Genomic DNA, 19,120 nt, shown 5'->3' on the forward strand with positions numbered 1-19,120 from the left:
CCCCCTTCTCCTGGAAACATTACCTAACCTTGGCTTCACTGACACGGACATCTCCTGGCTACCCTCCTACCCCCTGGCCACTCTTTCTTAGTCTCCTTTGCTGGCTCCTCTTCTGCCTCCCACCCCCTAACTGTGGGAGTCCCTCAAACTTCAGTTCTGGGTCCCCTTCTATTCACCATCCACCTCCACTCCCCTGGAGAACTTATTCACTCCCTACAGCTTCATTCATTCATTCGATCATATTTATTGAGCGCTCTACCCAGACAACTCCGGTATGTATCTCTTTAGCCCTGACTCCTCTCTCTCTCTCTCTGCAGTAGCACCTCCTGCCTATGGGACAGCTCTACTTTGATGTCCCAACAATACCTCAAATTTAACATGACCAAAACAGGAACTCCTCATCTTCTCCCCCAAACCTTTTTCCCCCCAGACTTCCCCATCATGATGGACACCACCACCATTCTCCTTGCCTCACAAGCCCTTAACCTGGGCATGATCCTCTACTCGTTTCTCTCATTCAACCCATATTCAATCACCAAATCCTATCTGTTCTACCTTCACAAAACTTCTCTAGAATCCGCCTCTCCCCGTCCGTTCAAATTGCTACCACGCTGATCCAAGCACTTATAATATCCCATCTTGACTACCTCATCAGCCTCCTTGCAAAGCTCCTTCCCTCCTCTCTCTCCCCTCTCTGGTCCATACTTCGTTCTGCTGCCCGGATCATTCTTCTACAAAAGCATTCAATCCACATCTGACCACTCCTCAAAAACCTCCAAAGCCCTGCCATTACGGAAACTCCATATCATCAACTTTAGGGCATTCAATCTGCTCCCTCCCTCCTACCTTGCCTAACTAATCTCTTATTACAACCCAGCCCCAATACTTGACTCCTCTAACACCAACCTATGCACTGTACCTGGCTGTCACCTGTTTCACTGCCTTTACTTAAGTCCTCCATCTCGCTTTCTTATCCAAACAAACGACCATTCTCCTCATCTCCAAAGCCCTACTAAAATCATAAATCCTCCAAGAGGCCTTCCCTAGATAACCCCTTATTTCCCCACCCCCTCTATGTCACCTATACACTTGGGAGTGTACTCCTCAAGAACTCAGATACCCACCTACAGTCCCATAGCACTTATATACATACACTCTGTCATTTCCCCTACCTGTAACTTATTTTAAGGTCTGTCTCCCACTCTAGACTATAAACTCCTTGTGGGCAGGAATTACATCTACCAATTCTATTGTACTGTACCCTCCCAAGCACTTAGTACATTGCTATGTATATAATTAGCACTCAACACTGAGATAGGAGCAAATTTGGTCTAGCACTCAAAAAATGTCTTCATACCTGTAATTCCTAGGTTTTGTAGCATTTTAATGCTGCCCATGCCGCCTGGATTCCCTTTGGTGACCTAAACAAAAAGAAAGTAATGATAGGAAAATGGTAAGCACTCAGAAAGAGTGACATAGGCAGCCCTGGAAGTCACACCTAATTTATATCATGGAAAATGCAAGAACCTCTGGCATCGTACTGGAAGCTGACAAGCCACCTCAAGTTGGGGTCAGGGGGTTGGGCGAGGGGGTGTCAGCGTCATCAACCCCCAATTTGGAAAGGGATGTGCTGCTCTCCAGGTTGTGTGTATGTATGTGTGTAAAGGGAGGTGGGGAACGATGGAGAAATATAAGATCAGTTCATGAGTATAGGTTCAAAATTGCTTCCCAGGCTGGTATCCTTAATAGTTTCATACACTGTTGGTCATACACCAAGAAGTTGCTGCTAGATAAGTTTTATTTTAACAAAAAAAAACAACACATGAAGGCACAAATTCACTTACATATTACTGTACAAGTATAAATAATGCTAAACATTCAAAAAGAATCAAGTGCAGAGAGATTTCCTATTTTATTTCATGTAAACACAACCTACTTATATACATATGTGCCTTTGGCCCACCAGCAAGGTAAATGATGTCAAAAAAATAAAAAAAGAAACACTACACTTTTTGGCTGCTTAACTGAATTCTAATTTAAAATAGTTATGCAACAATGACTACATAGTTACAGCTGTAATGTAAATATCGTACTGCTTATAGGCAAACGCCTATCTTGAAAATACCTACAGAATTAAACGCCATCCATGTCTTAATGTTAAAGCATTAAAAATCCTAAAAGATTTTCATCTTTAAACCAAAACTCCAACAGGAAACTTCTTCATCTCACAGCAGTTGGGTTACCCCCAAAATAGATATTTCTTCCAGGGTCACATGTACTGAAAAACAAAACTTCCAATCAGGTCTGTTTTGAAACAGGCAGATATGTCTAAGCCAAAGCTGAGTAATGTTTCATCACTGACTGTATATTCTATAGGGCGTTCAATCACTGATGGGAGCACCCATTTAGTTTGTAATGCCCAGCTTTGACATACTGAATTAGCAAGGCAGTCAGATCTCCAATGATAAAAAATGTATTTGTTTAAAAACCACCTCCTGAAAAGCAATAAATGGCATTAACAGAGCTACCAGAATCTAATTGAAGGCACTTGAGATACTTAATCCGTTGCCCCGAAAGTCTCTCCACTCAATTCGGAAGCAGCAGCAGCAGCAGAATCAACATTAGTAGCTGTGGACTTAGCTTCAACCTGTGTGGTTTCCTCATTCTCGGCCTCTTCTGCTATTTTTTCTTCTTGTTCTTTTGAACCTGCCACTTCTTCATCTATTAAGTTTGTCTGTTCTGTTCCAGAGGCGCTCTCATCTATCTGATCTGGGTCGTTAACAGGTGAATCTTGTTCTTCTAATGAATCTGAAAAAGGAAAATTTCAGCATTTCAACAAAACCCGAATATTCATGAGTCCAATAAAGGAAAAGAGCAAACTACATGCCAAAAAAATTACAGTTTTGAAATTTACAATATTAATCCCTGAGGTCTTAAACACTTGTCATCAACTTACAATGTGCTTGTGTTGGTAAGGATGAGAAACGAAATCTTCCCAATGGGAAAAGTCACTACTTACTGTAATGTAACTTTGCAAATATTTGACTTAGACCCAAAATGAGTCCATTACCTAGTTTTTATAGGACATTATCCGGTCTTTGGTGTTTGAGCCAGATGCTATTTGGGTAGTCCTGTGGCAAATTTTGGTAGACGCAGTCCTTCATTTATTACTGAGTTCCGACAAACAACACTTCCACATTTCTAAATTAACCCCCTGTTTGAGGTTTACAACATTGGGTTAGACTTTACGACGTTAGCCTCCTTTATGGCAAAAGCTCTATTTACTACCTAGAATAATGCTTCCTCAGAGGAAAGATGACAGTGCCGCCACTCCCTAGTGAATCTGCTGGCAATCGAGTATTTATTTTATTTTGTATGTTTGGTTTTGTTCTCTGTCTCCCCCTTTTAGACTGTGAGCCCACTGTTGGGTACGGACTGTCTCTATATGTTGCCAATCTGTACTTCCCAAGCGCTTAGTACAGTGCTCTGCACATAGTAAGCGCTCAATAAATACGACTGATGATGATGAGTACGCAGCTCCACTTCCTCCCAGCCTCTTGGCCTTTCAGGCTCTCTGCTCCTCTCCAGTCATATTTATTTAGCTCTTATCATATGCACAGCACTGTACTAAACACTTGGGAGCATACAATAGAACAGAGTTGGAAGACACATTTCCTTAAGCTTTGCTCCCCTCTCCCACCACCCCAAACTGTTTCCCCATTTACCAGCACGCCGGAATGTACCCACCCCCTCACTTTCATGCCAACTCCTCCAACTTTGATGCTGCTTTTTGAATTTTAAAACATCTAAAGTTGTTCCCAACTGAACCAGTCACCTGTCCAGATGCAAATGCTGCCTCCTCCCTGGGATCATAATGGTCACAGAGCCTGGGCTGGCCCCACCTGATGGCAAAGAAGGCCTTAGAGGGAGGACCACCATCTTGGAGTGGAGAAATAAAGACTAATTTTGATTTCTGTTTGTGCCTTAATATGGATGGGATTTATAATATGTGCTATACATTAGGTGGAGTGAAAAACCACATGTTCAAAAATAAAAAACTATAATAATAAAAGCTCTGATGACTGAGGTTTGGGGGGACAGGGATGGGGAGAGAAGGAGCAGAAAGGAGATCCATCTAGAATCCTGTGGCTATTTACATATCTTTTCTATACTAGAGTTTTGAAAATAAAAAAATTATCTAATAAACCAATAAAGCCATGAGAAATGAAAAACAATAGCTCTTAACACAACACTCAAGTCACCAGTAAAACAAATCTATTGGACTGAGCATAGCCCCATGCAGTCTGTCAAAATTCTCTATGACAGGCAGTCTCCATACTGGACTGAAACAAGAGAAATGGTATGGGCTTGGCCAGATCATGTTAAAGCTGTGGAAAGACACTGCATTCAGAAACTCCCAGGCTACTAGATATAGCAAATAAGAACCAAGCAAGCTTCACATAGCAATAAGTCTCATTTTAACTGCACACAACCGGAGTTTATGCGTGTAATTAATATTAAAGGCAATCAGAGAATGGGGGATGGTTGAAAAACAATATGTCCAGAGCAACACAAAATGCCTTTATAAATGGCATTTAGTGAACTAGCTGCTGCCAAATTCAGATGGCAGTTAGAAATTAAAAGCCTGCCAGTTGATACTGTATTTAAGAGCATGTGCAGAGGGAGATGAGGAGGATAGAAGGCAGAAGACAGGACCTTAAATCATTCAGAAGCCTAACAAAGAACCCATTAATAGGCACTTTCCTTGCCTTGGATACTCTGCCGGACAGTAAAATGTGATGGTGCTGACAGTCTACCAGACTGGCATCTGGTGTGACTCTCTAGGCAAGTCTCAGCTGCTGCCCTAAATGGAGTCCACTTGCAATACTTCAATGCCAACTCTGTTTTTTAAGGAGCTGGCAGAGCAACTTTTTAATTGTTCTAGGTTTTCTGGATCCCCCAAAGGATTATCCACTAGTTTATTATTAACTGAATCAAGAATTCTACAATAAAATTTTAAAGCACACATTAACATGTTCTTTGAAAGCAGCTCACAGGAAGTATGGCTAGGCTACTTCATAAAAAGCATTAAACTTGCCCGGTGAAGTTGTGGTTCAATGCAACTGAGGATGCAAACTACATCTTGAAAAGATGCCAACATTCTGGGGTACAGGAGAATTTCTGACCGCAGGGATTTTTTTTTAAATTATAAACAAGCAGACCTATTCTTCACTGAATCACTCCACTTTAAGGGAGAGCCATGGTAACTGAATCACTCCAGCGTCACCCATTTAGCCAATTCCAAGAATACATATTTCCTTTAAAAAAAAATATCAGCAACAGTCTGGGTCTTTCTGCCAATAAAAATGCAGCTCTGTGCTATTAACAAAACTATACATAAAAATTAGCTCCCAATGTTGACCTTTTTCCAACATTACTGAAAAGGTAGCTTTTACTACTGTCAAATAATTATAACGTGGTAATTAGGCAAAAGTGGAAGTCCCAACCAGGCAGAGTTGAACAGGAAAACCATAGGAATTTGTCTTCTGGGACAGAATTTACACTATCAACATTTTACCAACTGATAGACCTTTGCCAAGTTCAAAGTGACAACATAGCACCACCTTACCTTTGGAGTCTTAATGTTGAAAGACAGAGGAAAGGCTGAGATTTAAAAGGAAATGGGCATGGATAAAAATTAAAAGCTGGTTGGTAAAAAAGAAGCTTTCTTATTGCAGTTGGTATAAGAGTTTCTGCATAGAAGAAAATGGTCATTATTCACCTGCACCATGCTTCCACTTTCATAAAGCCCTTGAGAAGCTTGCATATCTTCAGGGTACCAGACTTCTGTATCTTATATTACAATGAGGTTCTAATCTTTTCCCTTTTTTTAAACATAAAGTTGCATCCTCTTGCTAGAACCCCAGGCGCCCACTGTATTTGCAAGATCATAAAACTTCTCCAAAGGAACTCTGTTAAATTAAAATTGACAATTTGTCTTTGAACTCCTGGGTTTTAAACAAGGCGGGTTTTACTAGATTTTCCTGCCTCAAGGAAAATGGCACAACTGACTAAAGGAACAAAGGCAGACAATTCATCCTAACTCAACCCAATGACCTAATGAATACAGTTAAATCAAATTTAACCACTTATGGACAAAGAAGCTAGAATTCAATACACAAATACTCTTGGCATTTGCATCTCCTTTTCAGTCAATTCCCAGTGAGAGGTTTTATTAACCAATCATCTAAACCCCAAAAGTCACACTGTTAATTCAGAGTAGAGCTATGAAGTAGGACCTAAGCAGTTAATGGCTACAAGAATAATTAAGTAACCTATAATTGTACATAAAACACAACAAAGGTTTGAGATTGTGCACAGTAACAGTGATTATAATCAAAACTTAAAAAAGTATTTTCACAACTTTTTAAAAAAACTTGTGTACTCAAATTTTCTGTAGCCCAAATATTGGACTTTTTAATTTCCCCTTGTTTGCTCGAAAAGATAGTAACATTAGCAATTAGTGAGGGAGAGGTGAGGACCTTACATTTTTAAATCAAAAATACGTTTCAAAGTCTACAGCTATAAGAAAATAAATCTTAATTTGGTGTTTAGAAATGTGTATGATTTACTTTGATAGGTAGTAAGCACTTTTCTACAGTGAAGTCCAATGAGAATAGGGAAATATTCAACTGTTTGAACAGAGACATGTTAACTCCAATTCATGGTACCTGAACAAGCAATATACTAACAGTCTGTTTCAAAAAGCTGTTGAGAATAGAGATAACTACATCTAATAAAGAGAAGTATGCACTAGCTATTGCATGTTCTTTGGAAGGAATAAGCAACCAAAGTCTGATTACTAAAAGGACCAGTTTTTCTGAAACAACACTTCTTGGCCAGAACCAGATGTAGGAAAGTTTAAATAAGAGAGACTAAAGAGTTGTATAGTGCATCATGAGTCCTGAAAAAACATACTCTAAATGCTATCACATAACAGAGATTATTCACATTAATATCTTATATATTTCTTCAATACTAAACACCATGACACTTTAACATGTGATGCAAACAGTGAAACATCTCACAATTGGGCAAGGAATCCCAAATAAGACATTGAGCCATAAGCCTACTTCCCCACAAGAAGGGCCCTGAAATCATGATATTTCTAACTTCATTTCTTCAGAGCAGAGGGGCTCTCAAATGAACTGGAGTAGAAAACCCTCACTCGGATCAAAATATTTCTGATCGTCGTTCCAAAGAAAAGCAATAGGGAGAAGAATGTGGCAGGGAATGTGGAGGGAAGGTGGTGTTATTTCAAGATGCCAAAAATAATGCCAAAAATTAAAGGAAAATATGATATCATGAATGCCCTAACATTAGGACTCAAAAAGAAAGAATTCCCCAGCCTTAGGTCACTGACTGAAAAATTCGTTCTTCTGGTTCTTTTCCAGATGGAAACCAGAGGAGATGGCTATATAAGGCTTTTTTCCCCCTCTAATGAATTCACTTGGTGTCTACCATGGTACATTGGGTGTTGCCAAGTGTATTATTTCTACTCAAAATCTAGTAAAGAGAAAGCCCCTCCCTGGCCTTTTCAGACATGTTTGATCTGTCTCATTCAGTATCTGAAAGACAAGAGTCAAGACTCCATCCTCTGTTAGACAGCCAGAATATGGAGTGGATGATTGAGGTGATGTCTTTTCTAATGGTCATTCCTAACTATTCGGTCCTCTGAGGCAGTTTAAATCAGCTGTAGCCTTTACGAGCCCTTCCGTGGCACTCTGGGGTACTGTGTAATATATCGTAACCTGGATCGCAGTGACCAGATTCCAAGCCATGAGGAAAAGACCACATCTTCTGGAAAGCCAAAGAGGCAGAGGTGAAAAAAAAAAAAAAAAGACTTTCATGGTCAATGGGCACTTCAAGGACTCCATAAAGTAAACAGGGTTCCTTTAAATCCTTAGGCTACTGGGTTCTTAGCTATGGACTCAAAATTCCTCTTGCTGGGGTTGAGTTTAAGCCAGTTACACTTTATTCCAGAGATTTCTGACACATAAATGGACATCTGAGACACTGCTACTCCTGGATTAGGTGAAAAAGAAATGAACAGCTGGGTACTCGCTAACTATCCTTAGGAGAAGAAATAGGACATGGGATATACTATAAAAATTTTATCCCAATTCATCAGGCTTCTAAGTACCCATTCCAAAGTTCTTAGGCATGGCTACTTATTGTTTGGACTTATGTTTTTTCTCTTGGCATCGTCATATGACTATTCTCTTATTTGCTGTTCAGTAGAGTTCCAAGGGGAATCTTTAGCATGGCCAAATTTGCGTATGACAGCATGACAAAATTTGCCTCTGACAGCATGCAGCTTTTAGCAATTTTCTAGCAGTTAGGACACAGACTACTCTTGTCTGGAATTGATGCTGCAAAATCAAGGATGAAGAATCAGTACATTTCATTTCCATTGCACTCATACTTTTGTCACTGAATGAACTCGGAAGACTTTTTAAGAGCACAGCTGATTGATAAGCAGAAATGCAAGCCCACTCAACATCCTTAATGTTAACTCCTCCAGGGGTTAACTCCTTCCCATACAGCAATACATTCATTCATTCAATCATATTTATTGAGCGCTTACTGTGTGCAGAGCACTGTACTAAGCACTTGGGAAGTACAAGTTGGCAACATATAGAGACGGTCCCTACCCAACAGCGGGCTCATAGTCTAGAAGGGGGGAGACAGACAACAAAACAAAACGTATTAACAAAATAAAATAAATAAATAGAATAAATATGTACAAATAAAATAGAGTAATAAATACGTACAAACATACATACATATATACAGGTGCTGTGAGGAGGGGAAGGAGGTAAGGCGGGGGGATACATTCAAACTCCTTTAGCAAACTTCTGCCTTCACAACTTTCAAGATATTTTTTCATTACAATAGCAGTTTAAGAGTCACTCTAGTGCCTTCTTGAAAAAAAGTATTGTATGAAAAGGCTTTTTCCTTCTTACATCCTGAAGAAGTAATGGAATGAGTAGCTGAAATGTAAAAGAACCCCTGAAATACTTTTTCTGGTGATGTGTCATTTTTCCAGTGTAAAGAAACACAGCCTTATATCAGCTAACAGCTCTCTATCTTGATAAAGGTGATATTCTTAGTTTGTGTATAAGTCTTTACAACAAATCTTGGCTAGGTCTCTGTCAAATCTTCATTCTCACCTATTCCAAATTTTCAAAAACTTTTATCTAGGTCTCAAGCACTTGTGACACTAAGTTATTAGCTAGGTAAAGGCTGATTTCCTATCTTAGGTCTCGATCTCAATGGTGGTAATGTGGGTCTTGTTGCCCTCTGGAGATTTGATTCATTTCATGGCTTCCCAAACTTCGGGACAACTCATTCAAAAATCTGCTGGGACCATTTTGTAGGCATCATCTTGCACGTCCACATTTTAGTTCTTTGTCTTTATCCTGGTACATTTCAGCATGGCTTGTTCCCATTTATTTTATCATGACTAATTATACAGTCTAGAGCTGCTTTACCCTTAACAGTAGTAATTCTGCGATACTTGTACGTTGCCAATTTGAATGCCAATGGAACAATTTCAATAAAAACATTACCTTTCTATTGACTAAAATGGGTAGCTTCACAACTGGCTCCTTTTGAATGTTGTCCGGCATGCATTTGGTACTCTGCATGACCTGCATTAAGACATTCGTGACCAAGAACTTTCTCTGATAATGACGATGGCATTTGTTATGCACTTACTGTGTGCCGAACACTGTTCTAAGCGCTGGGGAAGATAAAAGGTAATCCCACGTGGGGCTCACAGTCTTAATCCACATTTTACAGATGAGGTAACTGAGGCACAGATAAGTTAAGTGACTTGCCCAAAGTCACACAGCTGACAAGTGGTGGAGTCAGGATGAGAACCCATCATCCGTGACTCCCAAGCCTGTACTGTGTCCATTAAGCCATGTTGCTTCCCGGAGTCTAAGCTTCCCCAACCAGTGGGCAATTCCATCATCTCTGATTTGAAAGGTATGAAAAATATTACATTTGTCCTTTTGTCCTGTTCGTGGCTCAGCACCTCCTGTCTGTAGCCAAATTCTGTCACACTTCTCTACATTCCCTAGTAAATTTATCCCTTTCTTATGTCCTTAGAGTCCCTCACTGCCTCTCAAAACCTCCTCTTCTCTGAACTCCCTATCAACTGCACCAACATCCTCTAGTCAATCCTGAATACTGCTACCACAGAAAAGCAACGTCTTTTGACCATTCACTCCTTCCTACAGACTGTAACCTCGTCTCTAAAATGTTGTGGGCAGGGAACATGACTACCAACTCTGTTGTATTTTACTCTCCCAAGTGCTTAGAACAGTGTTCTTCACACAGTAAACACAGAATAAATACCAATAACTGATTTCACTAAGTCCTATGGCAGCCTTATGAGAAGCATAAGCCTTAGGAGAAATTGCAGCATGGCCACCTGCCTGCTGTGTGACCATGGGCAAGTCACTTAACTTCTCTGTGCCTCATCTGCAAAATGGGGATGGAGACTTTGAGCCCCATGAGGGACAGGGACTGTTTCCAACTCAATTTGCTTGCATCCACCCCACTGTAAGCGCTTCATAAATACCATAATTAATATTAGCCTTCCTATGCCCTGCAGTTCAGGTTCAATATCTGACCCATCTGTCTCAAACACCTCACCTCCTAGGAACCCTCTGCAGGTGGCACTGCCTCTGATCAATCAATCAATCATATTTATTGAGCGCTTACTGTGTGCAGAGCACTGTACTAAGCGCTTGGGAAGTACAAGACGGCAACATATAGAGACAGTCCCTACAATTTCCTGGGCCATCTTTTCTCCCCGCAAAGCCCTCCCCTAGTCCTCTCCTTGCCTTCAAATAGCTACACTACAGAAAGTTCATCTTCAGCTTGTCTCCACTCCTGACCAATGGGAAAAGGTCCGCAAATTTTCCTGGACCACACTGCAAACATATATATCACTACTCCTCCTTTGCTTGTATATAATGGTAATGTCAGAAACACACCTTACTTTAAATATCTGCTCAGGATTTTTTCCAATTGTTTACATCTTCTATGCCTATTCCTGTCAATGCTTCCTGACTTAGACTGTAAGTTACTAAGGGACAGGAATGGCGCCTGTTTAAATCCCTTTACACATTGCCCAGCAGAGCGTCATGCAGATAGGCACTTAATAAATGCTTCTACAATCACAGTAATGAAAATATCATTAAAATCAAACAGGATTCAAACTAGAGCAGCAATAAATATTTATATGCTCTCCCAAGCGTTTAATACATTGTGCTGCACATAGTAAGTGCTTAAATACCACTGATTGATGGATATGCTGAGTATATTATTTCCAAAAATTGGTGGAGGATTTATCTCATTCTTAAATTTCAAGGTTTACTAGTCCACAAAATGATCTTCTCCATGGGATAATACAAAAACCCTACATTCAAGAGAAGTTAAGTACTGTACAGAATTTAGAAGACAATGTTTATACCGTCAGAGAGCTGAGTGCCTGATGGGGTCAAGTCGTCTAGCTGCAAAGAACCAATTGAACTTGGTCCTTCCATGGATGACTTCTTCTCAAAACTGAAGTCTGGGAGTCGGGGAGCTTGAGGTCTAGTTTTCCTTGCAGGATTCAGAAAAAAACAGTAGGCACAGCGAAATGCTGGAGGGGAAAATTTACAAAAAGACAGAACCCATCAGATTCACAGAATAAATCAAACAACTTACAATCCAGAGCCTGCAAACAGTCCAACACTACTGAGTCACAGATATTTCCGATAGTATGGAGAACACTTTAATTTGAGATTGTTTAGAGCACAGATTTGAAATCATTGTTAAAAACCAGAATGAGTGTCATCTGAATTTACGACACAAAGAGCATTCATTCCTAGATTTAATATAGAATATATATTAACAATGAACGAAATCTTGTCAACTGAAAATATATTTCTATAGAAGTTAAGCAGTTTTGAGGGTTGGTAACTCTACAGGGCCTTGCTGAGTACATATGATGCTCTCAAGGGGTGGAATCAAGTTCTGGTGGAAAACACAGTATGTCTTAATTGAGAGGCAACTGTGTTGCCAGCACTGCTCTGCTCTAAGAAAACACTTGAATTCTCTTCCCCGCTGAGTTTCCGATGTAACCCTTACACTTCTTTCTTCCAGTGAAGAAAACTGGAGGGGACAATCTACCTGCAGCTGTGAAGAGTGATGCACCTTGGCCTAATGGGTGGAGTGCAGGCCTGGGAGTTGGAAGGACCTGGGCTGTAATTCTGGCTCCACCACTTGTTGACTGCGAGAAACTTGGGCAAGTCACTTCACTTCTCTAAGTCTCAGTTAATGGGGATTAAGACTGCAAGCCCTGTGTGGGACATGGACTATGTCCAACCTGATTTGCCAATATCTACCCCAGTACAAATATCATTTAAAAAAAAACTGCCTTCCTGGAGATCTGTGAGGCACTACAATAACACTGGCATTATAATACAAGATTGCACAGCACTCAACATTAAAAAGTTAAAATTCTAATAACTGCTTAAAATACTTCTTACCAATGTATTCAAACTCTTCCTTTAAAGCCATGCCATTGTGAGAGAAACACTGTTGGCATATAAGGGCATATCTAAGGAAGAAAGAACAAAGACAATCTCAGTCACAAATGTAAACAAAACTAATGAAGAGACTATCATAGTGTCTTAACATATATTTTACCTTTAATAAGGCTACATGAATCATAATGGAATTTAATGTTACTTGGCAGACATTTAACAAACCCTCTGTGGTTACATATCAGAAAAAGTCTAAATTTCACATGCCACTCCAAGAAAGACCTGGCAATCAATTACCGTGATTTATTTTGGGGTAAGGAAAATCTCTTGTCGGAGTTTGGAGGAAAAAATTTACCAAGTTTGACAAATTCAGAAAAGAAAAAATTGAAAACAATGAAAAGCAAACCATTTTAAACAGTATCCAGAAGCCAGTCAGGCTAATTTGATATGTCATTTCTTCAAGGAATTATAAAAGACACAGAGAAAAGATGCCATCATCAAAATGTCTAAACTCCTCTGCCTGGATGGCATATTTATTTTTTTTAAAAAGGCATCAAAAAAGGAAATTCCACAGCATCCCTCGGTAAGTGATTCTAATCTTTAAACTCCTATGGTCATTAAATTATCTTGACAAAATACTGCATATATAGTAGACTTTATTAGGTCATCCCAGCCTTCTTTTTTTCAAACCCATTAATCCCAGTTTCTTTCATCTTTCCTTACAGGTCCTACTTTAACGTGACCCTCTTCTGAGCCTTCCAAATCCTCTATCTCTCTCAAGTTGTGTAGCCCAGAATTAGAAATAATACTCTAGGAAGAATTTGACCAGTACTGAGAATATCTGAAAATTAGTTTCTACATCCCACATTTAATTATTCATTCCAGGATTATATTTGAATTTTTTATTAAAATAATAGGCCACAATGATTTCAGTGTTCACCTTGTAGTCAAACTGAAGCCTAGAATCTTTTCTGCCTTTTACTCATATAGTCAGGAGTCACCAAATACTGTCTTATTTCATCAAACAAAATTGTGACTTGGATGCTCACTGTCTTTCTGTTTGCTTTTTAGTTTATTTGATACCTTCTCTCAATACTTCAATCTCTCCTGCTATTCTTGTTAATTTCACATAAGATTAAAGACACAGTCCCCTGGTCAACTTTTATTTTTTCACTCTTCATTGACAATAAGGGATATAGATATTGGGTCCTCTGTAAAGCTTAAAATCTCCACCTTGTACTTAAGCAACTTTTCTCTGAGTAAGCATCCATGCACTTCTTTCAAAAAATCACTCCTGCTTGTTTCTGTCCACTTAATCCAACTCACCAGATCATCATGAATTCTGGTGCCATTCTCCAACTCCTCAAGCTTAGTTGTCATCTACACCAGAGAGAGCAAGAATTCCTTCTATTTCATAATCACTCATTAATAAAAGTGTTAAAGGCTGGCCCTGGTAGAACTATATCTGTACTGCTGCCACTATTCTTATTCAATTGTTGACTTGGAAATTTAAATAAATAGCTCATCCTTTCCTCTATTCTAATTAACCATAAAAATCAAAACAAATCCAATATAACCTTCCATTATAGCTGGTGCATTCTTCACAAAACAGATTAAAATGTGCAAAGTTAGCCACATTCAGAGTGAAAAACAACTGGATTTGTGAGTTGTTTTTTGCTGGACTCCAAAATGCTGAACAAAGGATACTGATCTTGAAAACAGCAAACCAGAGCTGCAGAATTCTAGAACAAACTCTTCCACTGCAAAGCCAAAACTAACCTCAATTATAAGCACTCTTGTTCATTTTATCCATTTACTTGCAATCATTATTAATCATCATCAATCATATTTATTGAGCGCTTACTATGTGCAGAGCACTGTACTAAGCGCTTGGGAAGTACAAATTGGCAACATATAGAGACAGTCCCTACCCAACATTGGGCTCACAGTCTAAAAGCTGGTATTAATATTACCTGTTCTGTGGTCCATCACCAACTAAGTACTCCACAACTCTATCCAAGGCACCTCTTTCTCGCGGAAGAATGGGTCTTGCTAGAGGTGGGCCTGGGGGATGAACACCTGCCAAGTAATTGAACACGGTATAAAATCAAGTCATTCCATTATAGAATTGTTTACAAATTCAAACACTTAATCCAACAGGAAAGACTGTTCCATACAATTAACGTTAATGACATTCTCAAGCCACTGGAAAAAACCCTTTCTCCCCTTAAATTTTTTTTCAGGTTAATCTTAACAGGTCGGCAAGGTTATTAACATTAAATTTAAACTTAATTTTGTTTTTTTAATTTCAAAGAATCTTCTTTGTCCCTTAGTTTAAAAAAAAAATGGTGTTAATGGGAAAGATACCTCCAGAAAATGCCTATGTTTTCAGAACAGAAGAGTTACTTATTACTTGAAATGTGCCTAGCTGTCATCCCATCAACAGTGGGGAAAGGAGCAAAGAGCACTCCTCTGCCAGCAGCTTCTCTTGTTGTTCATTCCTGGAGATCTCTCCATCAGGAGGAATTGCATTCCGAAGCTGGACTAGGCGGTCATAAGAGGTCACTTCAGATTGGGTTTCCCTCACTTCTTTGAGAGCTCTAGCCAACAGCTGCTGTCCATGGCACCTGGTTCATTCCCAACCTACTTACAAGATTTATGTTCCGTTCTCCCTGTCCTAAAGAAATCATCAAAGGGAGATCTCTTTAAGCAGGAAAAAAAGGGAATTGCAACCTTCTAGTAGTAGCAATTGGAGATTGAAGAATATATAAAATCTCTAGACCAAAGTACCAATTCCCCTATACCACACCACCTCAAGATTGCATTTTCTCTGTTCAAATGAGAATTCTCTTGGAAACTTAAAATATAACACAATTTGGCATTTTCTTTGACTATCAATTGTCCATCCTCATTCTAATTTATTTTGCGCATTATAAAATTCACTACCTATATTTGACAGTATTTAAGCTTGCAACCATACTGGAAAAATGACCCAGTGCAAATAAAAATTAGCTTTACCCTATAGCTTTACAATATTCAAATATTTTCTTATAGAAACCCCTCAGGTCTGAAAAGGAAGCAAAGGGATTCAGATGTGCAGAATAGCACCTGGGCATCTAGAGAAGAGAGGCTCATCTTGGGGGTGTTCCCTGGCCCCTTGACTCATCTGTCCCTGCCTGTCCCAGCTGTAAAATTAAGTGAAACTTTAGGAGATGGTTGGAGGTACAGTTTTTTCCCAAACTTTCCAGAATGGAGATTCTCTTATTTCCATGTCCTAAGAATCACTCTTTCTTCCTGATCTCACCTCACCTCTCCCTTCACCCTAGATTCTGAACTTTATTCTCCCAAAACACTCCAGCTATTCAACTTCACATTATGGCCTGAATTTGGAACTGTGATTTGGCTGTTTCTTAAAGAAAGTTAAAGCCGTGTAGTATTTGGCAAGCAGAAATGACTATGTGGTTGGTATGGGGAAAAGGGGCAGAATCTTTAAAGTTACTTCTGGATTAAGTTAGATGGAAGAGAAAGAAGAGATAAGGGCAAGGAAATTTACACAAATTTAAGTCTATAAATTTTTCCTCCTTCCTTTAAAAAAAAAAAAAAACTTACCCTTAAGACTACATCTTGGCTTTTTAAAAATCATTTATATAATAGCTCATTTAATTCAGTACAATTTTTACTTTGTAATGATTTTGAATCACATTTTTAGATTAGTAAATGACAAAAAATATGTGATATTATTTTGCATTATGGTGAAGTTCCTCTAACTTAAAATTAAAAGTATTCTCAAAGGCATTTGCCAAGGCCAAATTTCCACACAGCAATTTGAAGATGGCAACATTGTAGTTCATCAATACAACCACCTTCCCCTATGCTCAACCCTCCCTTCTCCTGGCCACTTTCCATCCCTTTACTCTCTCTCTTAAAACCTTGAGAACATTTTCCCTTTATCCCCCACCCACTCCAACTGGGCTTTTCTGGATGGAGAAGAAATACATTACTTTCATTTCTCCCTCTCCACTATTTACAGAAAGAAAGCTTATATTTCTTTTCATAAGGTCATAAGGACGAAGAATTCTAAAAGTCAAGACCCAGCACACTACTTTTCTAATCTATTTTATTTTCTAAACTGTTGGTTGAATAAAGGTCACATAAATATTAAAAAACAGTGATCCCCAAACACATGCACTGTCAAGAGGTAAGAGCCTTAGCCCTTAATGTGTTAATAAAATGTTGCCAACAAAATTAATGAGGAAGCTGAGAGACTTATTTATCTTCCCACCCTCTTTGCCCCACACTCTTAAATAAGATAAATTCCTAACTCTACTTACACAGATGGCAAACTGGAAACCAATAATCTTTCCTTCATTTTACAACCATAGTAGCTTCAATCTTGGAACCAAAAAATATAATGTCTTAAAGTTGAGATAAAAGGAGGTGACTCAGATTTTTTGTAAAGAGAAAATGAGTTTCTCTTGAAGACTCCTTTACCAATTTTCTCCTTGAGGACTTAGAATAATTAAAGACACAAGAGATTGAGGAGAAAATCAGAGAAAGTCTCCAACTTCACTCGATTTTGAAATACCCCATTATGTTAGTCATCTGAGGCAGCTTTCCTAAAAAAAACCAATACAACCAAATAAAATTTAAGATTGACACTTTCTTATTGTTTATAATTTGGAGAGATGGGAAGGAGTAAGGGAGTCCAGGACCACAGTGAGTTCTGGGTGAAATGAGCGGAGGTTACAAAATGTGCAGAGCAGCCACACTTTGCGGGTCCTCCTGTGGTGTCCCAAAATTGTAAAATCCACTGCCAGGATTGCTATGACTGAACTGGCCCTCCTGGACCACTGCTGGAAGCTTCAAGTATGGCCAAAAATGTGATCCAACCTCACCAAAAACTCCTATCAATTTCCCAGATTGGTAATTCCTGTGCAAGAGACAGGAGAGGCCACCTGGTCCCCTGACCAGATAAAATTGTTGGGGCTGGACAGGTATGTATGGCAAGACTGGCTGTGACAACTGCTGCAGAGAGAAGGTAAGCCCCCTTCACCTGACCTCCTCTCTTTCATCCACTTTTTTTAAAATGTCATTTATTAAGCATGTACTATGTGCCAAGTTCTGCTCTAAGTGCTGGGGTTGAAACAAATTGGTAAGGCCAGACTTGGTCCCTACCCTACATGGGGCTCACATTCTAAATAAGAAGGAAAACAGGTACTGAATCCCCATATTGCAGTTAAGGAAATCGAGACTCAGAGAAGTGAAGTGACTTGCCCAAGGTCACATAGCAGGCAGCTGGTGGAGCCAGACCGCTGACTCCTCTGCTTGCTTTTCCTCTTTATTCCTCTACCCTCATTTTCCCTTTCATCCCTTCTCTTCATTTTCTGTTCCCTCTCTTCCCTGTCCTTCCACTCCCCCTCATTCTCTCTGGTTCCCGCCTCTTTTTGCTCACTTTCTTTTTGTCTTGCCATCTAAAGGTGACTATAAATCTAGCCTAGTACTGATTATGTGCGCTTGAATTGCACTTTAGGGGCACATCTTGAATAACTTTCTATTGCTATTGAACTTTACGCCTCACCAATAGCTGATCCATGAAAGTGACCAGATAAAGAACCAGAGGTCAAACTGTAACAAAGAAAGAAGAAGGAATAGGGGTAAGAAAGAGGGAGAGGTAGGAACATGAAGAAAGGGAGGGAAAGAGAAATGGTGAAGGAGATGGCAAAGGAAAGAGGTATAGGAAGCAAGCAGTGAAACATGATTAGGTGCACAGCACCATATTTCCCTGCACTTAGAACAGTGTCAGCACTTAGAACAGTGCTCGGCACATAGTAAGCGCTTAACAAATGCCATTATTATTATTATTATTACTACTCCCGCTGTTGGGTAGGGATCGTCTCTATATGTTGCCAACTTGTACTTCCCAAGCGCTTAGTACAGTGCTCTGCACACAGTAAGCGCTCAATAAATATGATTGAATGAATGAATAAATGGCTATTCCTGAAAGGACCTTGATCAAATGATTTAACTTAATATGAAAATAAAGCTCACAATTTTTTTATGAAAGTCTCGGACTCTGCTGTAGCTGCAGTTTTCACCTTGGCACCACTTAAATTTCATATTTTAAAAAAGTTACACAAGTGGTTTAAGACAAATTAGGAACATTCAATAAAGTCTGAAGTGCTAATGAAAGAACAGCAATTTAAAGAACTGACAGGCTTTTTTCTTCCCTTTTAATAGTGCAGCTCTAACCTTTTGTAACCCCTTACCATTTCCATTTTCAAAGAAAAAGAATAAAAATCCATCCCTTTTTTGCAACAGAAACTGCAATAAGAATATTTCGGTTGAGGAAACTCTGAAGCTGACCCAAAATATCCCCACTAAAGAAGTTCTCAGGAGCACACGTACAAAGTCTGTGTATACAAAGTTAACAAGTAGTATTTTTCTTTGCATAAAATTTTAGTCAACTTTCTCCCTCAGATTTAGATTACTATTAAAATGAAAATAGTCTACTGCTT

The 19,120-nt window shown here is 39.2% G+C and overlaps 1 protein-coding gene across 3 annotated transcripts in view; it reads right to left on the reverse strand.

Annotated features, from left to right (window-relative positions):
* Window positions 1-1,780: 1,780 nt before the first annotated feature.
* LNPK (lunapark, ER junction formation factor) overlaps window positions 1,781-19,120 on the reverse strand; it is a 70,922-nt gene continuing 53,582 nt past the window's right edge. For all 3 annotated transcript variants that reach the window (XM_038751051.1, XM_038751052.1, XM_038751053.1), the window contains 4 exons: window positions 14,579-14,684; window positions 12,609-12,679; window positions 11,549-11,719; window positions 1,781-2,808 (listed from right to left, as the gene is read on the reverse strand). In XM_038751051.1, coding sequence (XP_038606979.1) covers window positions 2,558-2,808; window positions 11,549-11,719; window positions 12,609-12,679; window positions 14,579-14,684 — 599 coding nt within the window. In that variant the 3' untranslated portion in view covers window positions 1,781-2,557. The remainder of the gene's footprint in view (window positions 2,809-11,548; window positions 11,720-12,608; window positions 12,680-14,578; window positions 14,685-19,120) is intronic.

This window comes from Tachyglossus aculeatus, chromosome 9 (genome assembly GCF_015852505.1).
Source record: "Tachyglossus aculeatus isolate mTacAcu1 chromosome 9, mTacAcu1.pri, whole genome shotgun sequence".
NCBI lineage: Eukaryota > Metazoa > Chordata > Mammalia > Monotremata > Tachyglossidae > Tachyglossus > Tachyglossus aculeatus.